The sequence below is a fragment of the Vanrija albida genome (genome assembly GCF_041260175.1).
Source record: "Vanrija albida strain AlHP1 chromosome Unknown contig_5, whole genome shotgun sequence".
In the NCBI taxonomy this organism is placed as follows: domain Eukaryota; kingdom Fungi; phylum Basidiomycota; class Tremellomycetes; order Trichosporonales; family Trichosporonaceae; genus Vanrija; species Vanrija albida.
Genome location: NW_027191424.1, coordinates 540546 through 567172, shown reverse-complemented (window position 1 = coordinate 567172; position 26627 = coordinate 540546). Strand labels below are relative to the sequence as shown.

The window sequence follows — 26627 nt, the reverse complement described above, 5'->3', positions numbered from 1 at the left end:
GAAGGCGAGGGCGGTGGCGAGTGATATCTGCGGTCGTGGTGGTGGTGAACGGCTGCGAGGGGTGTACGGGTTCTGGAGGGGTATGCTGATGAATGACGAGGAGGGTGGATGTGAATGGTAGTGAGAGTGTGGTGAAAGAGTGACAGGATGAAGAAGAGTGGGAATGTGGTTGAGTGAGTCGTGTGTGCCGCCGCCGTCACCGCCGCCGCCGCTGCCCATCTCTCGCCCCCGGCGGGCGTCGATCCACTCAAGCCCACGACAGGCCTCCACCTCCACCCAGGACGAGTGTGGCACATTGGCACGAAAGAAATCATCAACCGCGCCAGCACGACGCACCAGCGGCCAACTTGCGCCTGCCCACCGTAACATGCAACATATGCATGTCTTGCTTCTTGCGTGTATGTAGAAGTTATGGACAAAGTATGTATGTACGAGACAAGAACGGCTTGAAACTCATACGCTCACTCCCACCCCCACCAAGCAGTCGCCAGAATCACGTCCTGCCCCCCCATCTCGTGGATCTTGAAGGTGAGTCCCGAACCTACGTGGTAGAGCTCGCGGTAGTCCGAGGTGGCGATCTCCACAAATCCCTGCTTCAGAAGCAGGGGCTCGGAAAGGATGTGATGTTGCTGGACGAACCGATACGCGAGCTGCCTCCGACATAGGCATCGTCGATCTCAGCGCATTCGAAGCCGGCGGCATCCCCTTTGTCGGAAATACACAGCTTGCCGCCTTCACAAGTGGCACAAAGTCCACTTCAAGCTGATCAGAGGAGAATAGGACTCCAGCACGGCTGGAAGTACTGACGAGACGCTTGGACGATCTCATCACGTGGTGTGAAGCCGTTTTGTCGAGAACCAGCATGATGTTGCGAGAGCGATACTCATGTGTGGTGAACTCCCCCGTGGAGTTGTACACGGTAAGAGCGGCGTTGTCAGGTTCGTTTTCCTCTTCATCATCAGTTTCCGGATCGAGAGACTCGGAAACCTCGTTGTGAGCTAAGTCGGCCACATCGGGGGCGGTGGCAACATGACTACCAGTGGGTTCGCCGTTGCTGGTTGCAGCGGGGGGGTTGACTTGAGTGGCCGGTGTGGTACCCTGGGGCTCGACAGAGATCGTAGAGCGTGAACCAAGGAATGTGGTGATGAGAGCGAGGGCGTTGCCCACCACCTTGTCGAGTTCAGCACGGTCACCAACAGGGAGGTGATCACGAGCTGATTGAAGGGCATCGTTGAAGTCTTTGTAGTTTGAAGTCGAGGGGTCGTCAGACACTCCCGCTGGGTCGGACCCAGAAGCCTTGGGGCAATCTGTCGCAGTTGGCTTGCCACCAGCAGGGGTGACGAGGCGGTATCCAATGCACACGGACGAATCTCTTCTCCATTGGGGGGGAGGAGAGACAGGGTAGAGTTCGCTGATGCAGGGGATTTGGGCTGCCAGGAGGCCGTTCGGGAAGCGCGCCAGGAGGAGATCTCCAATGGGAGTGTCGAGGAGGCGGCGTGAATCGTCCACTATCCATTTGTCAAGCCCGAGAGTCTGCAAAGAGAACACGTTGCAAGGAGCGTCGGGAACATAGTAGACATCGGGAATGATTTCGTCCTCGGGGTCTTGATCCGGTCGAGTGGCGTAGTCATCTTTGAAGAGGTGAATGGATCCTTTCAGGCTGCTGTAAAGGACTCTGTTGGACCCCACTCCCCCGATGAGGACTTTCTCAATCGGGGTCGTGTCGGTGAGAAGGGCCAAGTCGCGGACGACGTGAACTTGGTGAGGGGTCGTGGCATGCGGAGCCAGGAAGATGGTTGCCGGCATGGCGATAACGGGGCTCCAGCGGCTCGTAGTGGCAAGAGAGCCAATGAACAAACCCGTATCAACTTCAACTGGGGTCGTGCCGAGAGGGTTGCCCGGGCGGTAAAGAGCAAGACGCTTGGAGGGCTTGCTTCCACGTGCCTTCTCTCCGCAGTCATCAATTGAGTGATCGCTGTTGTCGCAGTAGGGGCAGAATGAGACCCTCATCCCGCGGCGGGGCGGGACCTCGTACAGTTTCGGCGTTTCGATCGAAGCAGATGAGGAGTGAAGTCCTATCTTTGTCGGGTAACTAGCTTCGGCGCCCCGACTAGCATTGGCGTCGATGGCGCTGTTGTTCGGATCAGCAGGGCTCGGGTGGCGGGAGGTCGTGATGTCGTCGTCGTCCGTGCCCGATGCGTCTTGCGAGCTTGAGTCCCCACCGGGGCCAGTTTCCCATTCAGAGCTCGTATTGGGCTCCGTGTTCGAGAATGTCGAGTTCCTAGAGTCGACCTCCGAGCCCGATTCGAATGTCGTATGCGTGCCCGGTGCGCGGGTGAGGCTGGTGCTGGCCTCCAGATTCTTTGCCGCGGGCCACTTGATAGGGCGCCCAGGCACCAGGCGCGAAACGGCATGGTGCCATGGCTGCGAGCCATACTCGACGTCGCCGGACCGCATGCTCTCGGCGACCTTGAGGTACGCGTCGCGCACGAGACCGAAGGTGAGAGGCTGGTCTTGGGGGATGCGCTTGGTGACCGCGTCGGCGATTATGGTTGGCAGTGTCTCGAGAAAGAGACGGCCCTTGGCGTGCTTGACATCGAGGTGCTTGGGGTTGGTGGAGAAGAGCTCGCTCTTGGTCGCTGCGGGTTCGAAGGTGAGGAGGTGGCCCATGAGGCTTGGCTGGGAGTACGGTGGATGGAGGTGGACCGATAGCAGGCGGTCTATTGCGTCTGAGGATACCATGTTGGAGGGGTGAAGCTGTGGATGGGTGAAGGGTAGGTGGGGAATGTGGCAAGAGACGGTGCACGGGGGGGCTTATGTAGTGGAGAGGAGAGTGCGAGAGTGCGAGAGTGAAAGAAGTCGGCGGATGAGTGAAGAGTGAATGGTTCAAAGGAATGTTGAAACACACACACGACGAAATGACGACGGGTGGATGCCGGCCGATTGCACTTGTCCGCACAAAGACTCACATGACCACTCGACTTTGGACTGCCCACATGACTCGCCCCCATAACTAGTCCTTGACGCTGGTGCATACCGCCGTGCATGTACCACGATGCCGTGAGCTGCTCGTGCGCGATTCATCCCCCGTGCTTGAACCGGTCGACCTCGGGTCAGGTCCATCCGAAAACAAGTAAGTCGCGTTGCAACCGCCCACTCGAGACGACGTCACCAAATGTGCCTCCCCGCAAATCACTCCCTCTGCACTTCACCGTTACCCACCACCTCGCCTCCGACCTCGGTACTGCTCAATTGCAGTTACTCGACGCCATCAGTCACCGCCATGGATATCACCGCCGCGGATACCGCCGACACCCCGTCGACTGGGTACACCGCCATCCCGCACCTCTCACTCAGCCCCGCGCTCAAGCAGCACCTCGAGGCTGTTAAAACCGTCGTATACGCCCATCCAGAACGATTACACATGCCCGCCTGCGCCTTCGCTCGGAATGGGGCGCCGAGGCGACCTATTTCGTCGCGGGGGGTGTGGTGAGGGCGTCTCGACCGCAATGTGGAGCAGGGCGAGGTGTGCGGGTGTAAGTAAGTGGAAGCAGAGAGCATTGGGCTGATGGCAGCCTAGAGGACGAGTGCGGTGTGCAGTCAGACGAAGTGTCGCCGCGTGCACTTGTGGCGCGGGCCGAAATGAATGTTGATCCGCGGGGAGGTGGATTGGGGGCGGGTGAACTCAGTTCACGTCCCTCCATCCATGCCCGCTTGTGCAGGTACCAACAGCACTGACGCGCAGTCCCACCAAAAGCGAATACAAGAGGACCCCGCGTCCAACCGGCCAGGCAACCTTGCATGCGGCGGCACGTTCCGCGCCCCGTGCGGTGGCGGCGCGCATGGGGCGGCTGGCCACGGGCGACTCTCTACGGGCGGCGAAAGGCGGCTGGGTGCGAATTCGACGCGTCCATCTCGCCCTCCTCCCCCAACTCACAATGGGCCGCCGACAACCATCCACGACGTACGCGCACTCGCGCGGCGCGAGCACGACGACGCAGAAGTCGGTCGCCTCGACGCTCGCGTCCACCCTGCCCAGCAGCGCCTCGTCGTCGCGCCGCTCCAGTCGCCAGTTCCCCTCCTCCTCCCTCGACCGGGTCAAGCTCCGCACCCCGCTCACCCAGCCGCGCATGCTCTCCCACCTGCACCACTTCAGCGCGCTCGCCTCGCACTCAGCCCTGTCCGACGAGGACGTGTGCCGCACCTTCCTCGCCAGCCTCCCGGCCGCCCTCGAGCCGGCCGTGACCTTTCGCTTCGGGCAGGGCGCGCACGCGTGGAGCGCGCTGCAGTTTGTCTTTCTATCCCTCGTCGAAAGCCTCGACTGGTTCCGCCGGCTCACGGGCTCGGCTTCCGACCCCGACATCGCCCCCGTCGACCCGTTGACGCGCCCCCTCTCCCCTGCTGCCCTCGCGACCCTCAACCCGCCCGGCACGGTCGTCCACCCCGCGCCGAACGCTTATTTCCTGAGCCCAGCGCCCAGCCCCGCGCCCCCAGACGCCGTCGCGACCCTCCTCCTCTCCCCGATGGCGGACCGCCACCTCGTGCGCGATCGCGCGCTCCTCTCCGACGTGCGCCGCCTCCCTGTCCCCGCTGTCTTTAGGCCCCTCTTCCTCGAGCACGAGGTCGCCGCGCTGCATAGAGGCACGCTGCGTCTCCGGCTGGCCAATGCGCCGGCTGACGCGGATCTCGTCGTGAAGAATGTCTTTTGGGCCCCCGACGTCCCGTTTAATGTGCTCAGCGCGGCCCGGCTACGCAAGCAGGGCTGGCGCGTAGACGCCGACGGCACAATGACAAACGTCATCCGCAAGGTCGCCCTGCCCCTCACTACCTTTCCCAACCGGTACCGTGCGGTCCAGGTCCGCGCCTGCGTCCCCCCGGATCAAGTCACGCCGCCGCCCCAGTGGGACGCGACTAGCCGCATCGTCATCTCATACCTCGAAACAACCCCCGACACCCCCACGTTCTAATGTAGCGATACCATCAATGCAATGTACAAGTCTATATCCACATGCTACTGTTGTGAAATGCTGCTGCTGCTGCCTTCGCCCTATGCCTGCTTCTGCGCCTTGCCCCACGCCTTGTACCCCGTCATCTTGTTCTGCATCCAGCGGTCCTCGTCGCCGCGCTCGGGGTCGTCGACCGGAATGACCGGGAGCACGAAGGTCTTGGTGGCGTCCTCGACTGGCCCCAGCTGCCCCGTGATAATCGCGTCGAGCTTGGCGCCCGCCGCCTCGGTGCTCGCGCCACTCACGCTGCTGCTTACCGAAGCACTCTCGTCGGTAATCGTCGGCGTCACGAGCGTTCCATGCACGTTCTGGAGGCGGCGGTGGGTCAGGTGGCTAATAACCTCCTCGGTCTGCCACGATTTGGTAAAGTTGCGGCGCGACGACTCGCTGACGTAAATCACCTCCGTGTTGGCGCTCTCGGGGAGCGGAGCGGGCGTGGCGTACCCGCGTGGCGATGTGCGTGCATACTTGGGGTTGGTGCACGTCTTAGGTGAGATGACGGCGATGTGGGCGGGGTTGATCCGCGCTCGAGGCGCCGCCTGGTCGTCGGTGACCTCCTCGACCTCGACGGTGTGCTGCTTCGTCTTCTTCTTCTTGTTCTGGATGCGCCTGTTGCGGTTGCGCTTCTGTGTTTTGGCGTTGGGTAATGGGTTGGCGGGGTCTGGGTGGGCTTGGTCGTCGACACCAGCCTCGCTGGCGTTGACCTCGTTGGTGTCGACCTCGGCGGTGTCGACCTCGTTGGTGTCGACCTCGTTGGTGTCGACCTCGACGGTGGCGGCCTCGCTTCCCTCGTCGATGGCAGCGGTTTCGCCGGTGGCCGTTGGCTCGGGGTTGACCGAGACATTGAGCAGCTTTGGCGACAGCTGCTCCGTGGCCACCTGGGGGGGAGCGACCGGCTCGGCCACAGCCTCAACAACAGTCTCTGGGACAGGCCCGGCGAGGTGCTCGGTGGCCGGCTGCTCAGTGACCAGAGTTGCCGCGGGCTCCTCCACCCCTCGCGTCGCCGCCGCCTTCTCGCGGCGGCGCTGCTTCTTGCCTTTCCTGATCTTGGGCGACGGGCCCGCCGACTCAGTCACTGTGTCATGATCGAGTGCAAGGGCGCGGGGCGTCTCGGTGACAGTCTTGGGGGTCTTGATGATCGTCTCGGGGGTCTGCGGCGACGCCGGGGCCGCGGGGTGGACGACGCCGACGTCGTCAGCGGCGCCAGGGAAGACGGCAGCCGCTGCGGATGTGTCGGCGATGACCGCGTCGGCCGGCGCGTCCTCGCTCTCGTCGCCGTACACCGTCTCGGCGAGGAGCGTGGCGTCGCTGCCCTCGGTCGCCGTAGCCGGAGTGGTGATCAAGACGCTGTCACCACCATCGGCGACCTCCTTGCTGTCCCCGCCGCCGTTGGTGGCCGGGACACCCTCGCCCCAGTCGGTACTCGGCGAGGCCTCGCGTGTCTCGGGGACGGGCTCGTCGAACGAAACCTCGCAGCCGGCCGAGCTGTCGTCGCTGGTATAGTCCTCGGGCAACCACGCGCCGCCGACCTCCCCCCCGGCCACAGTGCCGCTGACTCCGGCTTCCTCGACACTGACGTCACCCGGCGCCGTCCACGCCGGGGCGAAACCAGGCGGGGAGCTCACCGCGCGGGGAGCAGCAGCGCGGCGCGCACCGGGGCCATACATGACCTCCCAGAAGTTGGTGACGAGCTGGGCGAGCTCGAGGCCCACGGGCGGGCGGTGCGGGGAGCAGAGGAGCATCTGGTATCCTGCCGAGTTAGCCTCCACCTGGGCACGCGACTCACCGTCACTCGTCGCGTACAAACGGCGGAGCCAGAGGGACACGGCCGTCTTGGTGTTGTTGCTCGTCGTGTCGTCATACCACACGCTCATGTCGAAGTGGCGCAGCATGCACTCGACGTCCCACGGGAGCGGGATGGGGAATGAGCCGAGGATCGGCGGCGGGTGCGCATAGTACGCTGCCCCGCGGGCGGCGAGCCACTCGTTCCCAAAGGCGTGGTATGCGAGCGGGGTGTGTCGGCCAAAGAGGGGGTGCGCGCTCACAAAGTCGGGGATGGCGACCGCGGGCCGGTCCAGGGGGACAAACGCAAACGACATGGCTAGAGAGCGGTGGTGTGTCGTGGCTTGCTGCAGGTGTCTGGCTCTTGCATGCGGGGGTGGGTGTGGGTCTTGGGGTGGGGGGGGGAGGGGGGAAGTGAAGAGAGAGGGTGAAGGGAGAGAAAGAGAGAAGGAAGAAGGAAAATGTTGGGTGACTGTCGAGAGTGTCGCGACTCGTCACTGCACCACTCATTGTTGCCGCCCGCTGGTGTCACCCCCCGCAGTGCGACGCACAGACCTCCAACATCGACAACCCCACGACCCCCACCCCCGCACCGCCGGCAACATCATAACCTTCATGACTCATATGCTATGTATCTACAGATATCTACACATTAGATCCCCTTTACACTCTCCTCGCTCACGCCCCCTACGCCCGCGGCCCCTGCCTCACGCTGTCGTTCAACGCAGCCACCTTGTCCCACACCGTCGAGCCGTCAATGTACGCGCCCTTGAGCCATCGCGTCGGCTCGCCCGGCACAATGACCGTGCCGTCGCGCTCGACCTCGTCATAGGTGCGGTCGCGGAACGCACGGCGCGCGTGCAGCGTGCGCTGGTTGTCAAACAGCACCAGGTCGCCCTCCTTGAGCGTAAACTCGTACTTGTACTTCTCCTTGTCGAGCTCCTCTTGGAACTTTGACAGCGCGTCGTACAGGTCGTTCTCAGCCCGTGCGGCGGCCACGGGGTCAGACGGAAGCGTGTAGGTCGCGTCTCGGGCTCCACGCGTTGGCGGCGCCTGGAATGGAGGCGACCAGTTGATAGCCGCGTGGAGGTTGGAAGCTCCGATGGGGGCTTGAGGGATGACGCGGTGCTGGAAGCTCAGGTAGTGGCCGTCGTTGTCGTACTCGTACTCGAGCTTGTTGTTGCGGAGAAGCTTTGCAAGGTCGGGGTACTCCTCGACGAACGCAGCAGCGGCCTTGAACGAGTCGACAAAGTAGGACGCACCGCCAATGACACGGTTGCGCAGGCAGTGCAGAAGCTGGAAGCGGGGAGGGAGCGCAAAGTAACTGAGCAGGTTAGTCCCTAGATGGCGTGTTGCAGACTCACAGAAGGTCCATGTGAAGACCCAGGTTGACGTTGGTGTACGCAACGTTCTTCGCCTGGGGCACCGACTTGACATCCCACGTCTCGCCGTAGAACGTGTTGCGAAGCAGGCCAATCTGCTCGACAACGTTGCGCAGCTCGCACTCCTTGTTTCCCGTCTTGTCGGTGGGGACACCGGTCAGGATGGCGATACCGTAGACTTGGAGCTGCTCGAGTACCCGAAGGAGGACATCGGGCTTGGCAGCCAGCGGCTGGCCAGGTGCCGCCCCGTTCAGCTCCTCGTACTTGGTGTGCAGGTTGTCCTGGTGTGCGAGCAGCGCCTCACGATCCCACAGCTTGCGCTTGAGCTGAACATTGAGGTAGCTCGTGCCGCGGAGGCGTTCAGCCGAAAGGCGGCGAATAAGCGAGAGCGGGTAGTAGGACGTGTGCTGTTCCGCCTCACCCTCGCCCACTGCGGGCCAGTGCACCTCGATACCGTGCTCGCCCGTGACGTCGTCGGTGGCCATGTGGATCTTTGACCCGTCCAGGACCTCGTTGCCGAGGCCGCGAACCAGGCGGTACGCCTCGCCCGACGTGTGGTTCTTCTGGCGCGTCGACGGGTCGATACAGTTGCCACAAGGGCAGGCGTCGCGCAGGCGTGGCAGCGAGATGGTGGTGTTGAGGGTGTGCGACGCTGCCTTACTGCCCAGCAAGTCGGCAGGGTTCGTGGGGCCCTTGTACTGGACATAGCCGGGTCCGACCGTGATGGTGCCCTCGTCGGGTGAGTTGAGGAGGGTGCGGATGTTGGGGTCGGCGGGTTCGCCGCGCGCCGACGACTGGACCGCGCGGAGGTGCGGCCGCGAGGCATGCTTGGGCGGAGGGGCACCTGAGCGTGGCACGCGAGTGCCATCGTAGTTGGGCTTGTATGGTTTGGCCTTGCTCTTGGGCTTCTCACTCGCGTCGATCTCGCGCCTCTCGCTGTCGCTCAAGGCAAAGCTCCCAGCAAGCTTGTTGGTACGCAAGACGGGTGCCTTGAACCCACCGGCTGCGCTCGTGCCGCTCCCGCTCGGTGTGCGGGGGCGGGGCACCCAGGTCTGAGCGCCTGCCTTGTTGGGCGAGGGGTGGTCCTTGACGGGGTTGGTGAGCAGCGGCGTCTCGGCCGACGACGCGAACGAGTCGAGCCTGCTCTCGGGGATCTTTGTGGGCTTTTTGGACGGTCCCGACGATGACGACGCGTAACGCAGCCCCGCGGGCGCGATGGGGCGAAGCCGGAGGGGAGCGGCGCGGACGAGGCTGCTCATGGCGGGGAAGGAGGGGGAAGGTGGGAGTTGGAGAGGAAGGGTCGCGGCACTGTTAAGTAGACAGACGTGTTTGAGTGGGTCGCGAGTGGGTTGGGTTGAGGACTGAGCGCGTGGGTCGGGTGAGATGTGAGAGTGACGACCTGTTGTTGATGTCGCGGGTTGTCGGGTCGAGCAGTCGCCCTGTTGGGGGAGGGACAGTGCTGTCCCCCTCGCGGCTAACCTCGGACCGGCTTGACGATCAATAGAGCGGAGGCCAAGCGGATGTGGATGGCAACCGTGGGCAAGTTGAACCACGTGGACCACGTGGAGTTGAATCCGTCTGTAAGGCTGTTGCACTGTTGCACTGTTGGCTGTTGGTCCACTGGTACATGGCAAGCTTAGTGCAGCATTGCGGCAAGTGGGCACAACGTACTACCAAGACGGAATCCGTCCCGCAATGCGTCTCTGCATCTCACATTGCGCGGCATGGCCGATCTGGGGTGGGCAGCGTCTTGTTGGGTGTTTTGGCCAGCTGGTAGTGCATCATCTTGACCCTCGATTGCTACCTAGAGACAACGTGTGGGCATGAGCGATGGCATGATGCATCCAGGTAGAGAGAGAGAGAGCACATGGTTGGGTCGTCGTCGTCCTGCAGTCCCGCGTCCTGCGTCCTGCGCGAGTCGCGACGCCTTGATGACCTTGTTCCTTGCAGGTTTGTACCTGACGTCAACATCCAGCCAGCCAGGCCTACAACCCCGCTTTTCCATCTCACCTCCTTACTCCTTACTCCGGCGCGTCGTGTTAGTTACTCGTTTCTACCAAACAACCCCGACATTCCTTTCCACCTTCTACTCTACAAACTACTACTACTGCATTCTACACTCTGCCCTCGACTCTGGAAGCCCGGGCAGTGTAATCCACCCTCTCCCTCTCCGCCAAACCACTAATGAGTCTTGTGGCCGATGAGCGCGCCAGGTACGTGAGCACTTTGCCCGCCCACGCCCATCTTTTGTCGTCTTCCTTCCCTGGGCCACTCGCCGCCGCCGCCGCTGCCGCCGTCGCACCCACAACCCAATCCATTGCTCCACCTCGAATCACCATCGCAATCTTCCTCGTCATCGCTAACATCAATGTTCAGGCTGCGCGCGTTCCAGACACTGCTGGACGGCTCTCGCGATGCCTCTGAACAAAAAGTAGAGCTCAGCTCGCTCAGGCGACTCTGCGCCCGAGGTAAGCACTGGATGTCCATCGCCGCTATCGCCGGCGGCGTTGCTTCGGCGTCGGCCGCACACACACACGTTTAAACTCACACCTCAGGCATCCCCGAGCACCCAAGCCATCTCCGCCCGCTCGCCTACTCGCTTCTGCTCGGCATCCTCCCCGCCGACAAGCGCCAGTGGAAGCGGACTGCACGCCGCCAGCGCGAGCAGTACTACGTGCGTCGCGATCCCTGGTATGCGCTGACCCCTCAGTCTCTCGCAAAGACGTTCCTCGAAGAGGCCGAGGCCGCTCCAGCAGTACGTGCTCTCCGACGCCGTGGCAACGCCGCAGCCTTCCCTCGCCACCGCAGCTGACACCGCCTTAGTCGTTTGAACCCCTATCCCGGAACGACGCATTGCTCGTGCGCATCGCCAAAGATATTGAGCGCGTCGACTTGCCCGTGCTACGCACACGCACCGTGCCCTCTCGCTCGTCGCCTCTGGCACCTCCTCCCGATGCCGAAGGTGTGAGCTCGCCGCTGTCGCCGACATCGTCGGACAGCGATGATGGCCCAGTAAACGAGGACGCGGCGAGGACCGACTCCCCGGTCAAGACCCAGCGTCGGCGATCGCGTGCCGCGGCCCGTGCGGTTGAGCCGCTCCTGTCCCGTCGTGCCCTCTTCACCCGGCTGGAATGGCGCGAGGACACCGTGGGGCATGGGCGCGCGCCGTCCGTCAAGGGCAAGGAGAAGGCAACCGACAGTGGCCAATTGCCACCACGGATTGTCCTCTCCCACGAGAAGGTGGCGTTCTCCCCCACGGACACGGCAGCCGCCGGCATCACACCATCACTGTCCCTCACCATCCCCAACGACCACGACAACTCGCGGCCACCATCGCCCATCACCTTGCTGTCGCCTAAGCTCGTCGCCAATGGCCAGCCCAGTGCCTTCCCGACGTCTTCGATTCTCTTGGCGGACAAGCACTCCGAGTGCCTAACTCGTTTGCTATACATCTTCCTCCGCACAAACCCACAATACAGCTACGGCCCCAACTTTGTCGACATTGTCGTTCCCCTGTATCTCGTCTACTCCGAGACACGGTTCGGCAAGGCCAAATCGCTCAGCCGCGGCCGGTATGCCGAAGAGGAGACGTACTGGGCGTTTACTGCGCTCATGGCCGAGTTTGGCGACATCGTCGGTCTGCCGGCGGGCGATGACAGCGCCGTGACGAGCGCACTCGAGCGTCTGGGACGACGAGTGCGATGGGCCGACGAGCAGCTCTGGACGACGCTTCGCGACCGGAACCTCAACCCAGCGTCGCCGCTTTACAGCTACCAGTGGATCACCGGGCTCCTGACACACGACCGGGCCCACCTTCTCCCCCTGTGGGACTTTGTCTTTGCCGAGCCACCCTGCACACCCGACAGCAACCCCAAGGTCGAGTTACTGGTCGACATCTGCACCGCCATGATTGGACTGTGCAAGAAGCAGGTTCTTCTCCCTCCGCCCGCACCACTGCCCGCCGGACGCACGAGCATGTGGCAGGACGTCGTTGGGGCCGAGCCGAAGCTGGAGCCGGAAGATCCCGAAGCCGCCTTCGTGAGGTGCTTGCAGCTCTTCAGGAACTATCCGCTCGACCGGGTCGGCGGCGTCAGTGCCGTACTCAACACGGCCTTCGAGCTGTCTCAGGCGCGCCGAGCTGCACAGATCCAGGGCGACGATCCAGACACTCCGGGATGGATGGAGGCTCGCGACGACGCGGTGAACAGGCCCAGCTGGGCCAGTGCAGCTCTGCGTGGCGCGTCGGCCTCCACGGGCAAACTGTGGTCTCACTACACAGAGTCGGACACCGCGGCCTCACTTGCCAAGGCGTCTTCCAACTGGACCGCGTCCGCAATCTCCACATGGCAGGCTACCGGCCGCAAGGTAACCCCGACGTCTCCCCCGGAGTCAGCAGCAGGCCCTGGGTGGACCACCAAGGCCGCCGGATGGTTCGGTCGGAAACGAGACGACGACGATGTCTCCGTCTCGGGTTCCGAGTACGACTCGAATGCGTCGTCGCCCACAAAAGCCATGTCACCCGGGCACAACAACTACACCTCCATCCCAGCTGCGGGCGTCACATCTCGCAGAAACCGCAGTGACAGCGCTGTATCCAACACATCGGCCTTGTCGGTCACCAGCTTACAAGAGAAGCTTACTGGCATCGCGTCGTCGCTCACGGGATCGGCAACGAACACGCCGCAGCAGCGCGTGACTTCTGGTCCCCGCCCGCTCCTCCTCTCTGGTGCGGCGCGCCGTGCCAGCAACAACTCGCAGGGTGGCCGCAGCCCGCGCATGTCGCCCCAGCCGAACAGCAACTTCTCCAGCCCTCCTGGAAGCATCGACGGGCACCGGAGCAACCGCACGAGCTTGGCTTCGAGCAATCGGCCTTCCTATCCCATCGGCCTTGCAAAGAAGAGCCGGCAGTCGAGCCTGTCGTCAGGGACGCATACGCCGCCAGTGCGTAGGAAAGAGAGCATCGACACGACGTCGACGTACAATACGTTTGAGAGCAGCTCGTCGTCACTCGCCCGGTCGGCCGAGAGCGTGTCATCACTGGTTCTGGGTGCGCCAATCGGCCTGACACCGTTAGCCCGGGAATATGCCGAGTCGACCGTGCGCGCACCTTCGCCAACTCCGGCCCCTGCATCCGTCCCAGCACCGGCCGTCCAGCCACCCCTCCCAACTACCTCTCCGGCTCCTGCGTCCCCCACGGAACCCATCACAATCCCGACGCCCCAGATCGCACACCTCACCGAAGACGACTACGAGCACGTGTACGAGCCCGCCGAGGACTCATTCATCCTCCTCGACGCGCTCGAGGCCGATGCCGCTGTCCTGCGCGACCTCAAGCCTGCACTAGCAGTTGAGATTGGCTCGGGCTCGGGCATTGCCTCGACGTTTGTCGCTACCATGCTCGGTGACGACGAGGTGTGCATCCTCTCCACCGACATCAACAAGTATGCCTCGGACGCTACGAAGCGTACTGCTGCGGCCAACGACGTCTACCTCAACCCCGTGCTCTCCGACCTCCTCACGGGCCTTAAGCCTCGCATCACCGGAAAGGTTGACCTGCTCATCTTCAACCCGCCGTATGTTGAGACGGAGGAGACGGAGCGCGCCGTTACCCAGGACCAGCGCGACATTGGCGGCGCGTGGGCCGGCGGGCAGTACGGCATGACTGTGACGAACAAGATTCTTCAGCAGTTGCCAGTGGGTGATTATGGTGTGGGCGCCAGCTGACATTGCAGTCCCTCCTTGCCCCTGGTGGTCGCTTCTACCTTGTCGCTATTCACCAGAACAAGCCTGACGAGATCATTGCCCGCATGCGCGCTGTTGGGCTAGAGTGCAAGGTGGGTCACAACTGCGGTTTCTGGACTAACCTGTTAGACGATGATCAAGCGCCGAGCTGGCCGCGAGCTGCTCTCTGTCATTAGAATGATCCGACCTGCCCATGTCCATGCGCCGGTGGTCGCGCCGATCGTAGCGCCGACCCCGACTCCAGCCACCCGCGTCCTCGGCCCCCGCAAGCAGGTCGCTGCGCCCGTCGCCTCGCCCCAGCCCGCCCGCGTCGGTGAGGCACCTGCCAAGGCCCCTCGCCAACGCGAGTCGGTCTATGACGAGGAGGACACCTACGGTGATTTACTCGACGCTTACGATGCGTAGACATGTGAGGGTGGTAGGGTGAAGGTAGTATCCGGACCCTGGGCTGTTGTTTGCATATGCATTTATTCATCAAGGACACCGGATGTGGCAAGGTGGCCATAGTGGGAAGTTGTTGAGGTGGTCGAGTGCCACGTGTGTTTCCCTGACTTGACATCGTCATGAGCACCGTCCCCTCGCTCGTCACCCATCAACGGCGGCCTGCTGGCAGCACCGACGTCCGACTCCCACCTCGTCTCGTCCATCGTCCATCTCACCTTGCATCGCACCGACCACCACCACGGACCGCTTCCACCCCTCACCCTCCTCAAACCACCACCTCCAAGCAACGTGAGTAATGTCCAGTCCACGACGACGATGGGATACTCACAGTCGCGACCCGTCTCGCCCGACCCGTCCCCTCCGCAATCCACACCACACTCGCACTCGCGCCTCGTCGGCCCCGGATCCTACCCGTACGCGTACGACGACGCCCCGCCGCCGGTGCCGTCCTACCCGCCGCGTGTACCTGCGGCCTACTTTCCCGGCGCGTCCGACCCCGACTTGACGCATACGCTGCCCACGCCCCCGCCGTTCATCCCCGCGCCGACGCCGCACCGCGCCCGCCCGCCCTCGGCCTACTCCCTCTCGTCGACGTACAACGCCTCGCTGCCGGCCAAACCGCCGCCCCCGCCCGTACCGCAACAACCGGCCCATCTACGCCGCCTCAAGACAGACGACAGCAGCAACATGGCAGCGCAGCCGCAGGGCCAGGGGCTGCACTCGCTGAGCACGATTCTGTGGGTTTTGTATTGGGGCTCGCGCTGACAGACAGGAAGCGGCTTGAGGGTGGGTCGAGCTCACGTGTTGCGGCAGTGGAGATGATGCCGCTCTTGCCGGCGCTCACTGACCTCGTACAGCCGTCACGTCTCGCCTCGAGGACGTCGCCGTTTCGCAGCAGTCGGTCGCGGCCACCGCATCCCTCCGCACCCCTACCGCCGGGGTGCACGACTCGCTCGCGCCGCATGTGGCTGCCGCTGGTGTCGGCGCTGCTGCTGGTGCGGCGGCCGGAGTGGCTTCCGCGCCGCGTACCCCCTCGGCTCCCGCGCCGCCCCCTCCTCCCCCTCCCCCTCCTGCGGCGGTCGAGGAGGAGCTCACACCCGCCGTCAAGGCGTACCAGGACGATCTGGTCAACGGACTGTTGGCCGAGTTTACGGCCAACGCTGCCAAGGTTGGCGGCCTGGTCCAGGAGCATGTGAGTGTCGTGGCTGGTCAGGTTGTGCGTTGAACACGGCGCTAATACGTCACGCAGTCCGCCCTCGTCCCCCCGCTCCTTGAGAAGCAGCTCGAGTTCCTCAAGTTCGCGTCGCAGTACGCCAAGCCTTCAGCTTCTGCCTTTGCGCCCCTCCTCAAGCCGCAGGCGGACGCGATCGGCGCCATCCTCGAGGCCAAGGACAAGCTCGGCCGCTCGAAGGAGGGCCGTGACTGGGGAGCCGCCTTCTCTGTCCTCGGCGAGGGTGCCGGCGCGTGGGGCTGGGTCCAGGTCGAGCCCGCACCGGCGCCCTACGTGCTCGAGATGAAGAATGCGTCTCAGTTCTGGGTCGACCGCGTCATCAAGCAGTACAAGGAGACCAAGCCCGAGGCGGTCGAGTGGGCGCGCTCGTTTGTCGCCCTGATCGACGGACTGCAAAAGTACGTCAAGCAGTGGCACACGACGGGTGTGGTGTGGAACGCAAAGGGCGCGCCCGCGCCCAAGGAGATCCCAGTGTCGGGTGCGCCGGCTACCCCTGCTGCGACGCCGCCTGCTAGCGGCGCTCCCCCGCCCCCGCCCCCTCCCCCTGCTGCTGCCGCGTCCAACGGCGGCGGCGGAGGTGGCCACGCGGCGCTCCTTGCTTCGCTCAACAAGGGCGGTGACATCACCTCGGGCCTGCGCAAGGTCGACTCGTCGCAGCAGACGCACAAGAACCCCGAGCTGCGTGCCGCCGGCGTCGTGTCCGACAAGAAGGTGTCGTCGCCCCCGCCTATCAAGGCCAAGCCCGCGTCCTTCTCCAAAGCGGCGCCCAAGAAGCCGGCAAAGACCGAGCTCGTCGACGGCAACAAGTGGGTCGTCGAGTACCACGAGGACAACCGCAACATTATCATCGACGACGTGGCGCTGCACCACACTGTGCACATCTTCAACTGCAAGAACACGGTCGTGCAGATCAAGGGCAAGATCAACGCGGTCAACGTGCTCAACTGCAAGAAGACGAGTGTGGTGGTGGAGAACCTGGTCTCGGGCCTGAGCATTACGTCGTCGCCGAGCTTCGAGGTGCAGGTCACGGGCCTGGTCCCCACCATCCAGATCGACCAGACTGACTCGGGCATCGTCTACCTGTCCCAGGAGAGCCTGCCGACGACCGAGATCATCACGTCCAAGACGAGCGCGATCAACATCTCGATCCCGACGGGCGACGACGGCGACTTCAAGGAGAGCCCCGTGCCCGAGCAGCTCAAGAGCCGCGTCGTCGACGGCAAGCTTGTCACGGAGATTGTAGAGCACGCCGGGTAGAGTGCTGCTGTGACGGCGAATGCATTGTTGTTTGGCTCGTCTAGCGGTCTCTGCTGCTGTATCTCGGTGGGGGTATAATCTACTGATGGGGGCGGGCTCAGACCGCGCCGGCGGCACGGTACAGCGAGACCTTCTTGTCGTCGCCGGCGACGGCAAACTGCTTGCCGGGGGGCAGGCCGCCCTCGACCTCGGGCTGCCAGGCGAAGCCCCAGACCTCGGCGTCGGCCGTAGACGTGGACACGCACGCGCGCTGTCCGATATCCCAGAGCTTGACGAGCGAGTCGGCGCCGCTGGGCGTCAGTTGCCTTTTCAACGACACAACTCACCCAGAGCCGAGCAGCCGTCCGTCAGGGGACGCGGAAGTCGTCAGCACCCAACCCTGGTGTCCCTGCAGAATGGCAGCGGCGCCCTCGCCGCGCGCGCCCGACTTGGCGCCGGCCCGCACATCGTGCAGCACGATACGGGCGTCATCCGAGCCAGAGTACAGCCACTGGGCGTGAGCTACTGCCTGCTTCCCCAACCCACCTGCGAGTCGGGCGACCACGAGACGGTGCGCACGCCCATCGCGTGCGCAGAGTACGTGGTCAGCACGGTGGCCGTCTCGGCGTCGACGACGACGACGTGGCCCGTCTCCATGCCAACGGCGATTTGTGCGCCGTCCGGCGACTGGCCGTTAGCATTGCCAAGGAGGCCCACTCACAAACTGCACGTCCATCCCGAACTTGCCCTTGACCAGGTCGACGACGCTGCCCGCGCCCGAGAGGATGCCGTCGCCCTCGTCCCCAGCCGCGGCGTCGACCGCGCGGATCGCCAGGCGGCTCCCGCGCCCGGCCCACGCCAGCGCCGAGGTGGCGGGGTGCAGGGCCGCTGCGTAGGCGGGCAGTTCTGGCGTCAGCCTTCTGTCAGAGGTCAACGACTCACCGCCGAGCCCCTCGTCGACGGCGACGCGCCCCGTCTCCAGCCGGCCGCGGACGGCGCCCGAGGCCAAGTCGACGGCCGCGACCGTCCCGTCTAGACTCGTGCTCAGCGCCAGCGTGCCCGCGGCGGACAGGCTGCTCACGGCGAGCGGGTGCACGGCGAACTCGTTGAGCGGGAGCTCGAGGTCGGTCGCGTCGTGCACGCGCACCACACCGTCTGCGCCGCCTGAGACGAGGCCCGCGGGGGACCACGCCAGGGCCCAGAGCGCTTCTCGTTGGGCTGGGGGGTGAGCTGTGGCCCGGGGGGAAGGTGGAGGAAGGGGGCGCCGACTTACGCGGGGTCGCTTCGCCTTGCAGGTAGACGAGGTTGCTCGACTGGGGCGTCAGCTGGGGTGATCCAAGAACAGCTGGCTTACCATTTTGTGTGAGAGATGATGTTGAGCGATGCCGATGACACTGTTGTTACTCGTTCTCCACTTCGGTTCGGTCGAATCCATTGAAGTCATGTTGCTCGAGTCACGTGGCAGCACGTGGCTGAAACGTGGAAATACTCCCGCACCTCCTCCACCTCCACGCAAGGCGACAACCACAGACGTCAACGCGACAAAGGTTGGAACAGCGACGACAACACTGCAACACACCCACACCATGGAGTACCTCCCCAAACCCGCCCGCGACTTCCTCGAGGGCGACATCGACCCGTACAGCCAGCAGCAGCTCGAGTGGTACTCGACGCTGTACCTGTGTCTGCTGGTCGTGCGTCTCCTCACCCCCGTCCTCGGCGCCGCTAACCAGCCCAGCTCGTCGCCTTTGGCGTGTCCTTCGCGACCGCGTCAGTGGCCGTCGCGCTGCAGATCTTTGCTGGCGGCTTCCTGCTGCTCCTCGTGGTGAGTGGCTCGGGGGAGCAACTAGCGAGCAACTAGCGAGCTGACGCACGCTACAGGCGACCGTCCCAGGCTGGCCGTACCTCAACGCCCACCCCATCCGGTTTTTGAAAGTCCGCAAGAGCGTAGCCAAGGCGTAGAAGGGCACTGTGTTGTATTATGGACTTTGTGGGCTGCTGGTGTCGCGGGGGTGACTGACGCTGCGGCTGACGGCTGACTGCGGCTGGCTGGCGCGTGTGGCCGACGCGGGGCCCACTGACGGCGAGGTGGTGCGCGTACACCGGGCGTGGAGCCTATGCGCTCTGCGACTGCCAGGACTTCACTACGCCGACATCCAGGTTTCATCAATGCCCGCCCTCGCCGTCTCAGCTCGCCGCCGATCGGCGTTGCGCGATGCCAGTCTGGCGCGCTGCGCGTGCGCTGCATCGAGTGGGTAGAGCATGGGCCCAGCAGCGCAGATGGCACCCCTTGATGTCGCACCTGTCTCGTGCGCGGGTGTTGGAGCTGCTGGACTTCGCCTTCCCGGCATGTGCCAGCACCGCTCGCCCGACTGGCCGCGCGCTGCCGTCGGGTGCACTCGATGGACATGAAGAGAGCTAGCAAGGCGCCAACGCCGGACCGCTCAGCCCTTTGTTCCTCCGCTGGCTTCTCGTCCTCTGTGCCCTCCTCAAGACGAAGCTGTTGTCCGTGAGCGGAATGCCGTGCTGGATTCTCTAAGGTGGGCTGTTGCCGGTGTCTGCTCGCCGTCACCTACCCCTCCCAGCCGTTCCCCGCTGCCCAAGGATCGAGCAGCAGCGCCGGTTGTGTTGCCCGTGCCCTTCTTTGAGTCTCGCGGCGCTATTTCGAGAGTTGAAGATGGGACAACCTGCCAAATGGCGCCGGGCGCCAATGTCAAGCCACCTGCCTATGTCATGCCAACCGCGTCGCCGCCAGGCCGCCGGCAGCCCACACGCCGCGATCGCCGTGTCAATTGCCCACATGATATATTCGGAGTATCCCGTGGCGTGCTTTCGGCACCTCCACGCGCGAGGGGACCGCGTGTTCCAGGTATGTGGTGCAGCAGGTGATGATCGCCAGAGAGGTGGAGGCGGCAGTGGAAGTGGAGGGCGTGGTGGTGGGTGTCGTCGTGCTCGGCGACTGTGGCGGTGGAGGCGAGCGCCTGCAGGTTTCGGCCACGATGTCGGAAGTCGGCGCATGTCGGAGGGCAGGGTACCCAGCGCGGCGCCGACACTGTGCGCGCGTTTCACGTCAGAGGCACTATCAACCTGGCGCTGGCGTGATGAGACCGGCTCGATGCATTGGTGCTCTAGCCCAGCCTCGGGCCGTAGTGCACAACTACGCGATGCATCGTGCACCGACAACGCGCTGTGCGACTCGAGGGGCCGAGGCGCTCGAGGCGCTGGCGGCGCTGGCGACGCCAAATTATTCCAAAAGAACCACACGACGAGGCTTGATGCAGCTGATAACGCCATCCGGCCGCCAAGCTCGCCTAACCCGCCGATAAGAGCCCCGCTCGCAAGACTCTTTTAAGGCGGCGCGCTCGACACGGCCAGTCTACTTATAACCAACAGACAACCGAGATCGCTGGCGCCATCAGCTGGAATGATCACGCCAGCGGTGGGATTCCGAGGTTGCTCGGTGCCAGTTCGCTCGAGCCCGAGCCCCCGCGTACCCCCGGCTATCCGCTCGTCGTCGTCCACCGCCGCCCCGACTGACTCAATATCCAAACTGACGCGAGCATGACGTGACGCGCTCAGAAAAGTCTGGCCAAGCTGCGGAGAGAGAGATGAGGTGTATAACTAGCTGAGGGTGAGAGATCAGTCGCCATCATCGACCGAGGCCGCTACGACCACGCCCCTCCCCCACCCCTCACCCCCACCCCCTCCAGCCACGCCGGCACCCCACACCCCGACCGCATCCAGCACCATGTCCGAATCCGAAAAGTCCAAGTCGCATGTCGACCTCGAGAACACGGCGGCCGACGCCACACCGACGCTCGCGCGCGTGACGAGCAAGCTCAGCGAGGTCGCCCTCGAGCGCAACTTCTCCTTCCTGTCATGTCTCGGCCTCGCGTTCGCGCTCCTCAACTCGTGGACGGCCATGTCGGCGTCGCTGTCGGTCGTGCTGCCCTCCGGCGGCTCGGTCTCCATGGTCTGGGGCCTGCTGGTCTCGGCCCTCGGCACCATCGCCATGGGCCTGTCGCTCGCGGAAATCTGCCACGCCTTCCCCATGACCGGAGGCCAGTATGACTGGGCCTACATCCTCGCGCCTGAGAGCCTGCGCAACGGCCTGTCCTTCTTCGTCGGATGGTGCGCCGCCGGCGGCTGGGTCGCCATGAGCGCCGCCGCGTGGGCCTTCATCGCCAACTTTGTCTTCGGCATCCTCGCCCTCTGGCAGCCCGAGACCGAGACCAAGCCGTGGCAGTGGTTCCTCCTCTACGTCGCGCTTGCCATCATTCGTGAGTCGGGCGCGCGAGTGCTGTCAGGCAAACCCTAACGCTCCTAGCCTTCGTCCTCAACACGTTCTTTGTCCGCACCCTCCCCGCCATCGACCGCATCGGCGGCGTCTGGTCCATCATCGGCATCGTCGTCGTCTCCATCACCATCCTCGCGTGCTCCAAGGGCAACTTCCAGGATGCCAAGTTCGTCTTCGCCACCTTCTACAATGAGACCGGATGGCCCAACGGCATGGCCTTCATCCTCGGTCTCCTCCAGTCGACGTTCGGTCTCACCGCCTTCGACGCCGTTACCCACCTGATCGAGGAGATGCCCAAGCCGTCGCGCAACGCCCCCAAGACCATGGTCCTCGCCATCATCCTCGGCGCCGGCACCTCGTTCATCTTCACCATCATCCTCCTCTTCGTCATCCGCGACTTTGACAGCGTCGTCACCGCCGCCACCGGCCCCATTCTCCAGATCTACTACCAGGCTACTAGCTCCCAGGCGGGCGCTACCTGCCTCCTCCTCTTCAACCTCGGCGGCATGTTCTTCTCGGGCCAGGCCATCATGACCGTTTCCTCGCGCATGGTCTGGACCGTCGCCCGTGACCAGGGCCTGGGCCCCCTCTCCGACGCCCTCAAGCCCGTTCACCCCCGTCTCAAGGTGCCCGCTCGCGCCATCATCTTTGTCCTCGTCTGGGTCTTCGTGTTCGGCCTCATCGAGCTCGGCTCGTCCATCGTCCTCAACGCCATCCTCTCGTCGTCGGTCGTCCTCCTCCAGACCTCCTACTTCTTCCCCAGTAAGTGTCGCTGTTGCTCGTCGCTCGGTCGGCACAACTGACAGCGCAGTCTTCCTCATCTTCATCCGTGGCGAGAGCGCCTTCGACCCCGCCAGGGAGCACATCATCTGGTCCCTCGGTCGCTGGCGCCGACTTGTGAACGGCTTCGCCCTCGTCTTCGTCACCGTCACTTCGGTCGTCTTCATCTTCCCTCCCGCCATCCCCGTCACCGGCGCCAGCATGAACTATGTCATCGTTGTCGTCGGTGTCGTCCTCCTCTTCTCGACCCTCACTTGGATCTTCCACGGCAGGAAGCACTACAAGGGCCCAAGTCAGATCGCCGAGCGTCTCGAGATCGCAAAGCACGCCTAAGTGTTGTAGATATAGTCTAGTCGGCGCGGATTGTACGCGTCTGTTAAGTGTTATAGAGTAATCCAATGTTAGGGGTAATCAGTTCGGCGTCGTGTGGGGGAGGGTGTGAGCTGCGCGAGGGACAGCGTTGCCGCGATTGTTGACGCATTGGAGTCAGCATTCCGGCTGGGCCCACGGATGCGACCTGTGGTGGTACCGCTGCATCATGCCATCGACAGCGCCATACCTCAGCCTCGTCAGCTGGAGATGAGAACGAGTAGTGTAAACAGCAACCGATCTGATCCAGGCACACCAGCTCTTCCAACCCACAACCACTCCTCCTTGCCCCGAAACGCAACGCGATTGTTTGCTGAACTGTGCCTATGGTCTGGATCTTAGTACCTCATGCACTACTGCTCGTTGTGAAGAGCGGTGCGCGCAAACACCCCCTTGCCGGTTGTTGCTATGCTTTGTGACAACGGGGGACGCGTCGCGCCAGTTGAACTAACTTTACCCAGCTCCAAGGTAGTTGGTGCCAGGTGACGCGATTGTTTGACCGTGCCAAGAACGATGTGCTTGTACTCGTGTTTGTTGTTGATGTGCAGGCTGGATGTCCGTTGCTGGCGCTCCAAGTCTAATGTCCAGCGACCTTCTACGAACACCAGTGTCCTTCTACGTTACAGGCCCTACTGCGAACAAAGCCTCGCCTTCCCGCCCGCACTCCCCAGCATAATTACATGTGTCTCGGGGTTGTAATCGGTGGTCAAGCTACGGGCACAAAAGCAGCAATACCGACAAGTAAGGGTGGGGGAGGTGTCACTATTGCTTGGCAAACGGGAGCTGCCGCACGGGTTGATACTCCGAGCTCCGCGTCTGTAGGGTAAGGTGTAACGAGTTACTTCATAGTTTACAGCAGCCTCCGCAGCAGGCAGCAACACACAGACAGTAGCAAAGGTCATCTCGGCACTTCATCAAATTCCAGCCATTCAAAGCGAACGTGGTGATTGTTTGAGCAGAACATGGCGCCCAAGCTAGTCTCATCGGGGGTGTGCAATGTTGTGCGTTGTGCTTGAACTGCCCAGCCAGGCAGCTCTTACTTGGCGCAGAAGCCTCGAACAAGTCGGGAGGAGGGAGGTCGAGCCGCGCGGCGGGCCTGAAGCCTGAAGCCTGAACCCGCTCCCTCTGGCTGCCTGCCCACTTTAGACGCGTTCCTCCCGTTTCACGTAAAATAGGCACCCTTTTCCTGACTTTTCCTTGCAGCGACGCGTCCGTTTGTCCTCGTCGCCCATGCCACCCAGGTTATGCTTGTTGGTAGAACGTCAGGCGTGAGTCCATCCCGCCGGCGGCCCGCCCCACGCGACTGCACTTACTGGAACAGGCATGCTGCTGCTTTCGCTTGCTGCCCGAGGGCCTCTTTCTAGCCGCCGAGCAAGGGAAGCCCGGCCGGATGCATGACGGGCATGTGGTGGCGAGGGGAGGGAGAGAGAGGGTGAGGGAGCAGAGGGAGAGGGAGCAGGCCGACCTGGACCTGAGATGGGCACCGTTTCATCAGCATCAACGTACTGTAGGTACCTGGGATGGAGCACGCTGGACAAGACCTTCGGACTTGCTCGTCGTTTGCTCTCTTGTTCGTGTTTGCTTTGTCGTTGTGCTGTCGTCGATATCTCACACACTCGTTGACGAGTGCCCTCTCCCATCCGGCTTGTAAGTACTTCGTGATAGATTGTAGACTCTAGGACACCTCGTCCGCCCCACACTCGTTTGAACCCCACCCCACCCCCCTCTTTCTTCGCCATGGTCGCTCTCCCCCTCGCCACGGCGTTCACGCTCCTCGTCTCGCTGTCGACCGCCGAGGCGTTCCCCTTCGGCCTGTCCGCCCGCTACGCGCTCGCCACCCCCGGCACCGTCAAGGACATTGCGCTCGTGTCGGCTGGCAACGACGCCGACCTGCTCAAGAACGAGCAGATCGCTATTCGGGCGAGGTACGCTCACCTCCTCAACCCCGAGGAGCGTGAGGTTCTCAAGCGCGATATTGCTGCCCGGCAAGACGACTCCACATCCCAGGAGTGAGTGCGGCTGATGATGGCGCTAGCCGTTATCGTGTACCACCATTCCATACTAACTAACCCCACCAGCCTTCGCTTCTACTCCTGGAACACGCCATACTCGGCCAGCATTGACATTGGAACTCCTGCTCAGACCTTCAAGCTCGGCGTCGATACTGGCTCCCCCTGGCTCTGGGTCATCGACAAGTCGTGTACCGACCAGGGCATCTGCCCCTCCAGCAGCCCCCGCAACCAGTACGACCGGTCGGCATCGTCGACCTTCCAGGCCGTGAACGGCACCGCCGACCTCGCCTACTCTGTCCAGCACATCGTCGGCGACAAGGCTAAGGATGTCGTTTCTTTCTCCAGCACTCTTGGCGGCGGCAACCCCCAGAAAGTTGACAACTACGAGTTTGGTGAGCGCATGCATGGATGGATGGCCGCTAACCGTGTCAGTCTCGGCCAGCCGCGGCAACATCTCCTTCCCGATCAGCGACCTCTCGGGCCTGCTCGGCTTTTCGTTCCCCTCGGACGAGGCGACTCCCTTCTGGCTCGAGCTCGCTCCCAAGTGGAAGAACCAGGTGTTCGGTATCTACCTCAAGAAGACGGACGCTCCCCGGCAGGCTTCGGGCTACGACGGCGGTATCCTCACCCTCGGTGGCACCCGCACCGACCTGTACACTGGCGACGTCAACTGGCTGAATGTCGTGCAGACGCAGTCCAAGACCTACTGGCGCGTTGCCCTCGACGCCGGTTTCGTCGACGGCGGCGCTTCGTCGACCAACGTCAAGCGCGCGTCCGTCGCCGGCGGCACTGCCCTCGTCGACACTGGTGCCTCGGGCATCAACGCTCCCCAGTCGTTTGTCGACCTCATCTACAACGACATCGAGAAGCTCAAGGACTACGGTAACGGCCAGTTCGAGGTCGACTGTGCCAAGTGGACTGCGCTCGGCAAGACGGCCACGCTCGTGTTCAACGGACAGAGCTACACCCTCGGCGCCGACGACCTCGTCGAGCCCACTAGCAACGGCAACTGTGTCACCAACGTCATGCCCTACCCGGCCAGCTCTGAAGGCCTCTGGGACTGGGTCATCGGCGCGTCCTTCCTCCGCCACGTCTACACCATCCACTCGTACCAGCCCGCTCGCGTCGGTTTCGCCCGCCTCGTCGAGGAGATCAAGCCCTCGTCCTCGTCCTGGGTCGCCTCGAGCTCCTCGACCGCGGCTTCGAGTTCCTCGACTGCCGCTTCTAGCTCTTCGACCGCCGCCTCTAGCTCTTCGACCACCGCCTCTAGCTCTTCGACGGTTGCCTCGAGCTCCTCGACAGCTGCGTCGAGCTCCTCGACTTCCGCCTCGAGCTCTTCGGCCGAGCCCTCGAGCTCTTCGACGGTCCCCGCCAGCTCGTCGGCCAGCTCGTCGGCCCCGACCAGCGCCTCGACCACCGCGCCCGTCACTGAGTCATCGTCGTCTGTGCTCCCTACCAACACCTCGTCCTCTGCTCTCTCCACCGGCAACGGGTCAACGTCGGCTCCTCTTTCCTCCAGCTCGGCGACCTCGGCTTCCTCTGAGTCGACGACGTCGGCTACCCTCCCGAGCAACTCGACGAGCCAGGCCTCCAGCACCTCTGTGACCTCCGTTCTCCCTACCGACGGCTCCAGCAACGTGCCCTCCTCCACTAGCGGCAGCTCGACTACCGTCCCCTCGTCGGGCACCGTCTCCCCCAGCGGCACCGCTTCGTCCGGTTCGGTCTCGTCTACTGCTTCCGGCACGCCCACCTCGGGCTCGACTGTTCCTACCGGCGCTTCGTCTTCTGGCTCTGCCTCGAGCACGCCTGCCTCCGAGTCCCCCTCCTCATCGGGCGCTCCTGCCTCGGGCACTGCTGTCTCCTCGGGCACTGCTGTCTCCTCCGGCACTGCTGTCTCCTCCGGCACTGCTGTCTCCTCCGGCACTGCTGTCTCCTCGGGCACTCCTGTGCCGGGCACTCCTATCTCGGGCACTCCTGTCTCGGGCACTCCTACCTCGAGCACCCCCCCTGTGTCCGGCAGCCCCACCACTACCTCTGCTGTCCCTACCGGCGACGGCGGCATCGACATCGGACTTGAGCCTGGCTCGTCGAGCAGTGCTCCTTCGAGCAGTGCTCCTTCGAGCACCCCCACGGGCTCGGGCGACGGCGGCATCGACATCGGCCTCAACCCCGGCGGCGGTGGCGGCACGACCTCGCCCGCGCCCAAGCCCACGCCGAGCAAGAAGAAGTGCCCGCCCAAGAAGCGCGGCCCCAAGGCCAAGAAGGCGCGTTACGCTGCTCTCTGAGCTGCTGCACCGTGGCGCCGGGCGTCCCGCCCGTAGACCAGATCACGGAGCGCAGTGCGCT

The 26627-nt window shown here is 63.6% G+C and overlaps 10 protein-coding genes across 10 annotated transcripts; 6 read left to right on the top strand and 4 right to left on the bottom strand.

Annotated features, from left to right (window-relative positions):
* Window positions 1–461: 461 nt before the first annotated feature.
* On the bottom strand, window positions 462–2742 carry Q8F55_006333 (uncharacterized protein; the record flags this gene model as incomplete). Its single annotated transcript, XM_069354794.1, has 2 exons — window positions 462–590; window positions 1168–2742. 2 exons carry the CDS (start codon window positions 2740–2742, stop codon window positions 462–464), a joined length of 1704 nt encoding a protein of 567 aa, XP_069206865.1.
* A 1196-nt stretch (window positions 2743–3938) lies between these two features.
* Q8F55_006332 (uncharacterized protein) lies at window positions 3939–4967 on the top strand (the record flags this gene model as incomplete). The annotated part of the gene is made up of 1 exon (XM_069354793.1): window positions 3939–4967. The coding sequence occupies one exon, from the start codon at window positions 3939–3941 to the stop codon at window positions 4965–4967; it is 1029 nt and encodes a 342-aa protein (XP_069206864.1).
* Window positions 4968–5047: 80 nt separating this feature from the next.
* On the bottom strand, window positions 5048–7105 carry Q8F55_006331 (uncharacterized protein; the record flags this gene model as incomplete). Its single annotated transcript, XM_069354792.1, has 2 exons — window positions 5048–6756; window positions 6793–7105. The coding sequence occupies 2 exons, from the start codon at window positions 7103–7105 to the stop codon at window positions 5048–5050; spliced, it is 2022 nt and encodes a 673-aa protein (XP_069206863.1).
* A 370-nt stretch (window positions 7106–7475) lies between these two features.
* Window positions 7476–9429, bottom strand: Q8F55_006330 (uncharacterized protein; the record flags this gene model as incomplete). Its single annotated transcript, XM_069354791.1, has 2 exons — window positions 7476–8112; window positions 8153–9429. 2 exons carry the CDS (start codon window positions 9427–9429, stop codon window positions 7476–7478), a joined length of 1914 nt encoding a protein of 637 aa, XP_069206862.1.
* A 1109-nt stretch (window positions 9430–10538) lies between these two features.
* On the top strand, window positions 10539–14317 carry MTQ2 (S-adenosylmethionine-dependent methyltransferase; the record flags this gene model as incomplete). Its single annotated transcript, XM_069354790.1, has 6 exons — window positions 10539–10638; window positions 10726–10844; window positions 10881–10925; window positions 10994–13864; window positions 13903–14004; window positions 14042–14317. 6 exons carry the CDS (start codon window positions 10539–10541, stop codon window positions 14315–14317), a joined length of 3513 nt encoding a protein of 1170 aa, XP_069206861.1.
* A 354-nt stretch (window positions 14318–14671) lies between these two features.
* Window positions 14672–16844, top strand: SRV2 (suppressor of rasval19; the record flags this gene model as incomplete). Its single annotated transcript, XM_069354789.1, has 4 exons — window positions 14672–15093; window positions 15129–15142; window positions 15214–15548; window positions 15606–16844. The coding sequence occupies 4 exons, from the start codon at window positions 14672–14674 to the stop codon at window positions 16842–16844; spliced, it is 2010 nt and encodes a 669-aa protein (XP_069206860.1).
* A 97-nt stretch (window positions 16845–16941) lies between these two features.
* rec14 (Ski complex subunit Rec14) lies at window positions 16942–18180 on the bottom strand (the record flags this gene model as incomplete). The annotated part of the gene is made up of 6 exons (XM_069354788.1): window positions 16942–17134; window positions 17171–17334; window positions 17370–17510; window positions 17545–18041; window positions 18097–18136; window positions 18178–18180. 6 exons carry the CDS (start codon window positions 18178–18180, stop codon window positions 16942–16944), a joined length of 1038 nt encoding a protein of 345 aa, XP_069206859.1.
* A 229-nt stretch (window positions 18181–18409) lies between these two features.
* Window positions 18410–18785, top strand: Q8F55_006326 (uncharacterized protein; the record flags this gene model as incomplete). Its single annotated transcript, XM_069354787.1, has 3 exons — window positions 18410–18517; window positions 18562–18648; window positions 18705–18785. The coding sequence occupies 3 exons, from the start codon at window positions 18410–18412 to the stop codon at window positions 18783–18785; spliced, it is 276 nt and encodes a 91-aa protein (XP_069206858.1).
* A 1786-nt stretch (window positions 18786–20571) lies between these two features.
* Q8F55_006325 (uncharacterized protein) lies at window positions 20572–22233 on the top strand (the record flags this gene model as incomplete). The annotated part of the gene is made up of 3 exons (XM_069354786.1): window positions 20572–21103; window positions 21151–21882; window positions 21932–22233. The coding sequence occupies 3 exons, from the start codon at window positions 20572–20574 to the stop codon at window positions 22231–22233; spliced, it is 1566 nt and encodes a 521-aa protein (XP_069206857.1).
* A 1773-nt stretch (window positions 22234–24006) lies between these two features.
* Q8F55_006324 (uncharacterized protein) lies at window positions 24007–26566 on the top strand (the record flags this gene model as incomplete). Its single annotated transcript, XM_069354785.1, has 3 exons — window positions 24007–24278; window positions 24348–24673; window positions 24714–26566. The coding sequence occupies 3 exons, from the start codon at window positions 24007–24009 to the stop codon at window positions 26564–26566; spliced, it is 2451 nt and encodes an 816-aa protein (XP_069206856.1).
* Between the last annotated feature and the right edge of the window lie 61 nt (window positions 26567–26627).